Source organism: Parasteatoda tepidariorum, chromosome 5 (assembly GCF_043381705.1).
Source record: "Parasteatoda tepidariorum isolate YZ-2023 chromosome 5, CAS_Ptep_4.0, whole genome shotgun sequence".
Taxonomy (NCBI): domain Eukaryota; kingdom Metazoa; phylum Arthropoda; class Arachnida; order Araneae; family Theridiidae; genus Parasteatoda; species Parasteatoda tepidariorum.
Genome location: NC_092208.1, coordinates 4962357 through 4971083, shown reverse-complemented (window position 1 = coordinate 4971083; position 8727 = coordinate 4962357). Strand labels below are relative to the sequence as shown.

Below are 8727 nucleotides of genomic sequence, written 5' to 3'. Positions count from 1 at the left end.
TATATATATATATATAAGGTATGACTTAGTCGATTATCTCTAGAATTACTGGACCGATTTTAATGAAATTTGTCAGGTACATACATTGATAAAACACAAAACAAATAACTACTCAACAATTATAGCAACAATTATACACGTGCATGATCGTGCGAAACACCCGTTGGAGTCGGAAGGTATGAAACAGCGGTTGCAGAATAAAAAAAAAGGGAAAAAAAGGGTTATATAGGGGGTGTGGTCCCCTCTTACAGATATTCAGGCGTTGCAGCGTGATTTCATACTTGANTCTATTCTCTTTAGCCCTGGTGTGGTCCCCTCTTACAGATATTCAGGCGTTGCAGCGTGATTTCATACTTGAAATAAGGAAGTTTATCATTTCCCGTGGCAATTAGCCTGAATAGTCCTTTCCATACCTTCCGACTAAAACAAGTGCAACGCACGATAATGCGTGTGTATGAAAATTGTTGGATGGTTATTTGTTTTCTATTGACGACGATGCAGATTGCATTGTTCCTGTAAAGTGCTAAAGACAACGCATTTTGAGTACTTCAGAGGATAGTGATAACAATGAAATAATATTTTTTTATTTTGTAATGCATTATTGCGTTATTATAGTATTATTCTACCTATCGTAAAATGTACTATTTACATTAAAAAGGTGCTGTGTGATGTACTTGCTCCAGTAAATCTGAGAGTGCAACTTCAACAATCTGTAACACACCGTCAATTGTCCACGATGTTCGAAATGTACTGGATTTCATCGGCATAAAATCTCTAGAGCGCGATCGCGCTGCTCGGGACTCAAACGGTTAAAATAAGACATAGGGGAACTTCATTTGAATTCGTTTAATTCGGGTGTTTAGATTTCAAATCTGAAATTAGTTTTGCTCCTTTCTTTAAATGTCATTTTTAGTTTAGTTTTTGTCGTTTGAGCATCAAAAACGTGATTCATAAAAGGGATTGTATAAATATTGCGACTAACTTCTAAAGGAGTTAGGGTACATCATCAAGATTAAATCTGCACAACGGAAATGTCCCTCTTCCTTAGAAAGACTTGTTCAGAAGTACGCAAAGTTACAGTTCATAAGAGAGAAGCGCCCCTAGCAGCGTATGATGGCATTTCCACGTTCGAATTACTGTGCAATTTTAATCCAGATGAAATGCCCTAATTTCTTTAGAAGTGTATCGCAACATTTATGCATTCGTGACTCATTATATATTTGTTACCGAATGGAAACTTGGAATGCGAGAGCAAATTTATTCTAATAATTTGGCCAACTGCGAATCACCGGAAATTTAAGGTTAAGTCGAACGAGAACCTATGCAAAACATTGTGTTTCAAAGAAATGGAATTTTTTTTTTTGAAAATTTATTTAACATTGCTCCAACTTCTCCTTTTCCCTTTTCTTATTTTACTTTCATGTCCGTTTTAAAAACGTGAACTTTTTATAACTATAACCTTTTTATAGTCCCTTCTCGCCATATCTCTCCATATACCGGAACAATTTAAGAATTATTTTTCGAATCATTTCGCTGTACCGCAGAAATTCCTCTCAACTTCAGACGATCACTAACAGAGCAAAAGAAAATGGCTAACAAGGAGAGGAAAACATCGGTAGATTTTCAGGTGTATGTTATACTGTTCCTATTTATTCAAAATTCTATTTATTCTCTAAAAAAAAAAATATTTTGAGGAGAACAACCGTATCCGACTGAAGTGCTTTATTTGACAAACGGAACTCCAAACGATAATGCGAAACAATTCATTCGCTAAGATCACCAAAACTATTTTAAAGTAAATTCTTTTGCTGTTTTCAACTTCTATAAAATGATTTGAGACTCGTGTATCGAGTTGTATTTTTCTTTTTTGTTTATGATAAGCTTGACGAAACATTATTTTTTCTCGACAAAGGAAACATAAAATAAATAAAACAAAAGAAACACATACATGGGGTAGAGGTTCCCCACATCCTCCATCAATTAGATTATCTACTATTTCTTGACCAATCGTTTGAGTCCTCAGAATATTTCGGCAAGAAAGACGGCACTCAGCACTTGACGATTTATCACAGCAGTGGAGATCTAACACATAAAACACAATATACCTTAGGACACTTCAGTCTTTTACACAGTAACAAACAAACAATTACATAAAGGACAAAAAGAGAAAACGAAGAAAATCAAGAAATTTTATTTAGTGCACACATAAGCTGCAAGTATATATAACTCATAAATTAAGTTCAAAATATGAAGAAAACATGGAAAAATTATTGAACAATAAAAAAAAAATTTAATAAAATCCGAAAAAAAAAGAAAAAGATAATCTTTTCATCAGCTCACACGATTATATCTACAAAAAGAAGTGCTTTCTAATATTGCATCAATGTAGTCAAAGCAAAATATATAAATACAATAGTGTGAGGATCACTGAAAAATTTTTTGAAACGAAATAGAATAGTACACATAAAATAATAAATATCACTTAAAAAACAGAAAATAAAATGAAAAAAAAAAAAAAAAAAAACATAAAACGAGTGGGGAGAGAGTGGTGTATATCCGCGAAATTAGTTCTGTTTTCTAGAGGACAATTACACATTACTGGTCAAGAAGGACCTATAGTTTGTCTACGGTAAGAACTCCCCCCACCACAAAGTCACGGCTGTCTGCTACTATGGAAACAAAAATAGCGTCTTTCTTAGAGGGTAGTTTCTCTTCCCTCTAGGGCTAACACAATAGATCGAAGAAAAAGATTCAATTTTTTTCGCTGACCCTAGTAAAAACCTCTCCTTAACAGTGATCCCACACCCCTACTTGAAATAGTTATACCTCGTTACCATAGTCACCACCACGGGTTCAGACGAATGGTTAGGGGAGTTTTTACTATAGACAAACTATACCATATTGGCGTGTTGTAATTTACGACGTATTTTAAGTTACTCTTACAGTTATCTTACAGTTACTCTTACAGTTACTCTTACATTTATTGCTCTTTACAGTTATAACTAACAATTTAAGTCCAGTTTTTTAAACGTTTATTTTAACCCAGCAAATAAAAGGGATTGAGTCGAATTGTTCTGTCGTGTTTCGTCTGCTTTTGTGGTTAAACCCCTTGATGTGCGTCTACGCTGCAGCGCAACGGAGGAAGAAGGCATTCAAAGCTTGAACCTTTTCTTCGCAGTGCTTCATACTTTGTTGACCTTTTATACAAAATTATAGTATTTTACACAGAATTCATTTGCAATTATCTTGAAAAAAGTTAATTAATAAGCACTTTATTTCTTGCAAGGTGCAGCAGTATAAATCTGCTTTTTGAGTACTGCTTTGAACACATTACAGGTAAATTACAGGCATAATTCCTTAAATTGTCATAAAAATTAGAAATGTCTGGTGCTTTTTCTATTGAAATTATGTAATTAATAATCAATTATTATTACTATTAATTAATTATGTTAATATTATTACTATAATATAATAGTTATATACTACTATTAATTTTATTTTATTTTATAACCGTCGTTGAACAGCCGACCCAATTTTCATGGGTGTTCCAGACGCAACTGCGTGAACGCAGATGCGTTGATTATTTATTATATTATTTATTATATTATTTCTTACATTATTCTTTTGTTGGCAACATGTATATATTTTTTGTGTACTTTCGTGATAGTAAAAGAGTTTTGTTCTATGAGATACTTGTTTTNTGGGCCCAGCGCCCTACCGACCAGGCTAACTACTATTAATTGCTATTAATAATAACTGTCAAAAAAACGGATGCCTTTTTCAGAACAATAAAGCCTCTAATCTACAGTCCGTGGCAAATTATTAGACGCACTGTAAAATTTTTTATAAAATCTTAATTATCAGGTAATACTATACAGGTTTAGTGTTTTTATGTGACTGAAACCGGTTTGCACTTGCTTACTTTAATGTATCAATTGGTTAAATTAGACGATATATAACATAAATTCGATGATAGGATAAATAAGACAATATATTATATAAATATAGAATAGTAATTATATCAAATAATGTATTAGTATATCATAATAATTAGACCAAATTATTCGACACACTGTAGTGTTTTAATAACTACATGTTTAGCAGGAGTTTGTATACAATACTTTTATATTTAAACATACATGTAATGGGTTTTTATTCAGGATATTTTTTATATGCTTCCCATTTGTATTTATTTTTAACGTATTGCATTACAATGTTAACCCATTGATACAGTAACGTAAACAAGTACAAACCGGTTTCAGTCGCGTAAAAACAATAAAGCTCTGCATAGTATCACCAGATAATATTAAGATTTTACATAGAATCTTAGAGTGCGTTTAATAATTTGTACCATATATAAAGAGTATATAGAAACTAAATACTTCTTGATGGGTTTTCAGCAGGGGTGATGAGAGTATAATTTTTGACACATTTTGTGACGTCGGGATTGTCATGAAGGCAAGTATTGGTGACATATGTTCTTAGCTGTACTGATGGCTCTGTAGTACTGGAGAAAAGCTCTTTACAGGCACCGGCACACTCTGACTGAATCGCTTTGTTGCAGCACTGTTGTCCCACTGAAATAAGGTGTTATTCATGAAACCAATAGAAAATTTAAAGAAGTAAACAATGAAAAAATTTAAAATATAAAAATAACAACCGAAGTTGACGTCGTCAGGGTGTACCAGCCCCGGAAGTCATAAAAACCCGAAACCTTTTCTATTGAGAGAGCACGACAAATGTCTATAGTTTGTCTACGGTAAGAACTCCCCTCGCCAGAAAAGTCTGAGGCCGTCTGCTGCTGTAGAAGCAGGAATAGCGCATTTCAGGAAGGGTAGCTTCTCTCATTTCTAGGGATAACACACTAGACCGAAGAAAAAGATTACCTTTTTTCGCCGATTACACATCCCTACTTAAAATAGTTATATCTAGTTACCATAGCTACCGTCAAGGGTTCAGACGAATGGCATGGGGAGTTCTTGCTTTACACAAACTATAAATTGTTCTCTTACCCCATTTATTATAAAAGTAATTTTAAACATACATTAAAATAATATAGTTTTTAAGTTTAATTGCTACTGATAAAGTCTGTTCATTTTGTCTGAGTTTTTCGTTTGAAATGTAAACAAAAAGGTAAATGAATTTTATTGCTTTCTCTAAAAGTTAAGTGGCTTCGAAAAGCAATTCTAGGGCAATCCCCCCTAAAAGCTCCATTTTAAGGTTATGGTTATAATTAGCTCCATTTTGTAACTACAGTCGGACCCCGATTTAACGAATTCATGGGGAATGAAAATATTATTCGCTAAATCGAGGATAATGCGTAATATTGGGGGGAAAAATTGACTAACCTCAGGGAATATCCGAACATCTCTAATAAGCAAATACACAAAATAAATAGAAATCTTACAGTTTTTATTTAGGATTTTAAAATACAACGAATGATGACGCTCTGATTAATTTGAAATTCAGAAGCTTAAAAGTTTGTTTATTTGTTTGGATTTCTTACTTTAAAAAAGCTCTTTTTCGACGTCATGAGGAGGAGAAATTTACATCTTGCTGCATTCGGTAAGTTTTTACTGTTTCCAAAGCATCAAAAAAAGTAACAGTTTTTACTGGAGATTCATTATCATCGACTTCTGTGTCGCTATTAATTGTTTCTTATAAATCTACTTCATTCACTTCACAAAATTCGTTAAATCGAGAAATTTGGTAAAATGGAATTCGTTAAACCAGGGTTCGATAAACTGAGGTTCGTTAAACCGGGGTTTGACTGTACATACTGATTAATGATACGGTTGAAATGGGGTGTTTCACTTGGCACTTCCCAAAAATATAAGTTTGCGGCGCTCCTGAATATAACCAAATATAATTTTTTTCCCTCCAAATTTTAGACTCTTAATTCATTGGATAATTAAAGAAATACACACCTTCTTGTTTTTCCAGGCAGGAATAAAATGTTATTTCGTTACTTGGACGGCATGCCGACATCAATTCTTCTCTATCCTTAGCCTAGAACATAAAAAATTATCACAAATCCTGTAAATAATGACTTTCTAGCGAAGCAGTACAGATCGGATGAACTTTGGACTAGTCTTAAAAGTTAACTCGTAGTCTTAAAAGTTTGCTGCATTTTTTTAACAACACAGGTGGAACTTCTGTGTGCTCCTTAGTATAGTTTTCACCTACTACTCGACAACAAAACAATACACAAAGACTCCTACAGTTTGTCTGCTGTAAGAATTCCTCCAGCCACAAAGTGTGAGGCCGTCTGCTGCTATGGAAACAAAAATAGCGCATTTCAGGAAGGGTAGCTTCTCTTCACTCTACGGCTAACACACATAGACGGGAGAAAAAGTTTCTCTCTCCGACCAAAACCTGTCCTAAACAGTAACCCCACACCTCTACTTGAAATAGTTGTACCTCGTTACCATAGTCACTCCAGACGAATCACTAGGGGAGTTCTTACTTTAGACATACTATACACGGTTCTGTTTCCCCCCTGAACAATTTGTGGTTCATTACCCTTAAGAGAACAACGAGATGTAAGAAACTATAAAGAGAGTCCTTAAAAAAGTGTGATATATTTTTTTTATATTACACTATCAAAAATTATAAATCATTTATCTTCTGAAATATTTATACTGTTCGAAATTCTGTATTTATATACTAGTTGAATACCCAGTCTTCGTACAAGAATCCATAAATCAGCACTGAACAATTCTACTAAAACATGTCCAAAACTGTGAGGCATGTACTAACACAATACAGCTAATTTAATTTAATTCTTATTTATTATTATTTGTTGCCCTTTACGGTAATAAATTAAGCAAAACATGTTTTTGTTGTTCATCCCATCAGAATAGAGATAAGCTACATTTACCATAATCATCAGTAACATTTGGCAGACTTACGATAATCAACATTTACCACTAATTTTTTCCAGTACACGTTCCTTTCGAAGGACAATAGAGTATCGGTATTAAAACTGTTAAGCATTGTTTTTGATAATTATGTCAATAATAATAACCAAATATGTCAATATAATACTTATATTAGTATATGTATTACCAATTGCATAACATAAGAATTATAGTGGTAGCAAACTAAATCCGAAATTTTAAAAGACTTTGGGAAGGATCATTTCTCTATCTGACATTTAATATACTTGGTGAATAAAACTTCTTTGAATTCTAAATATTAATAACATGTCTTTGCTACCACTGGAATAAATATTTTCTTGAAACTACGGAAAACCTGTTGTAGAATTCTTATCGAAAAAAATTAAATAAAGGTAAGTAAATTAAAAAAAAACCACAAATCCGAAAAAAATCCACTTCCAGGTGCTATTTAGAGATGGTGAGAAACTAATGTCGTTAACAATTGAATCGACATTCATATGAATAAAACAAGATTCCCGGGTATCAAGATGAGCTGATGTGACAGGGGTGATTAGAACTTAGGCATTATTGAAATTGAATTTACACATAAGATTTAAAGAATGTTGGTGCAATAGATGATTAATCGCATTCTTGAAAGATGCAATTTTTAACAAAGCATTATTAAATTAAACTTTTTGTAACGATTTATAATATATATTTTCGTGCATAAATCGGAATTTAATTACATATTAAATTACTGCTCTTAAAACACATCTATTTAATAGACCAGTTTTAATAGAATAAAATCAGATTTATAAATAGTTTAGTCTTACCTGTAAGCAGACCATAATGCAAGCTTGTGACTGAGGAAGGGTGCAGCAAGGGCGGCCAAAAAACCCCTGACCTTTATCTATTTCTAGAGTGGGGGAAAAGAAATGTTTTAATTGCAAAAACTAATAAAACTAATCAATAAACTAATAATTATAAAATAAAATGAAAGAAATTTTTTTATAGGAAAACGTAAAAACTATCTTCAAGACCCTTTTTTTTACGTAGCGATATTTCGAAATAAAGGATAATTATCGTAAGATAAAAATTACCCTTTATAATGTGTTCTACAGCACTAAAAAATAAAAATGCAACAAAAATGAGTTTGAGATGAAAGAAGAAAAAAAACAGAAAACAAACTTACCGGTATGGAGTTAAAAATAAAAATGCCTTAAAAATAGATATATTAATCAAACAGTTATCACAAATTCGCTGAGAAGAAAAAAATGTATAAATGTGGTTATAGCTTATATCGTGTAAAATGATTGTTAAAAAAATATATATGGTAAAAAATATATGAAGTAAATTGTATTTCAGTGCTCCCATCTATGGAGCAAACTGTTAAATAATAATAACTGGAAAATTTAAGCAACAAAACCCATAATAAGAAGAAAAGTTAGTAATAACAATATAAAATGCATTTAAAAAGCAAAAATATAAAAAAAAACCTATTCAGACAGGTAATATTTGTAGAGCTTAATTTGCAAACGTAAATTAGGAATAAAATCTTTTATTGATTTTCCTTTTCTCACATGATGACTATTTTGAAGTCACTTCAGAGCCTACAAATATGAATAGAAAACCGTTTATAAACTTTAACCTTCATTCATATATTTTTTCATCACAGTGAGGTTTACATGTATTACCTGCATTCATCGGAGGGGCACGGGCAGCAGGATCGGGGGATGAGGGCTTAAGCCCCTCACATTATATAAATGAAGGGATATAGGCTTTTAAGATTATAATTCTTTACTTAATAATTGTGTAATAAAATTTACAATATAAAAATAGATTATATATA

The 8727-nt window shown here is 32.2% G+C and overlaps 1 protein-coding gene across 1 annotated transcript in view; it reads right to left on the bottom strand.

Annotated features, from left to right (window-relative positions):
- LOC107440939 (reversion-inducing cysteine-rich protein with Kazal motifs) overlaps positions 1–8727 on the bottom strand; it is a gene marked incomplete in the record, with an annotated part of 83779 nt that overhangs the window by 29709 nt on the left and 45343 nt on the right. Inside the window, 4 exon segments of the mRNA XM_071180939.1 lie at positions 1949–2082; positions 4383–4577; positions 5928–6009; positions 7712–7794. Of these exon segments, the coding sequence (XP_071037040.1) occupies positions 1949–2082; positions 4383–4577; positions 5928–6009; positions 7712–7794 (494 nt within the window).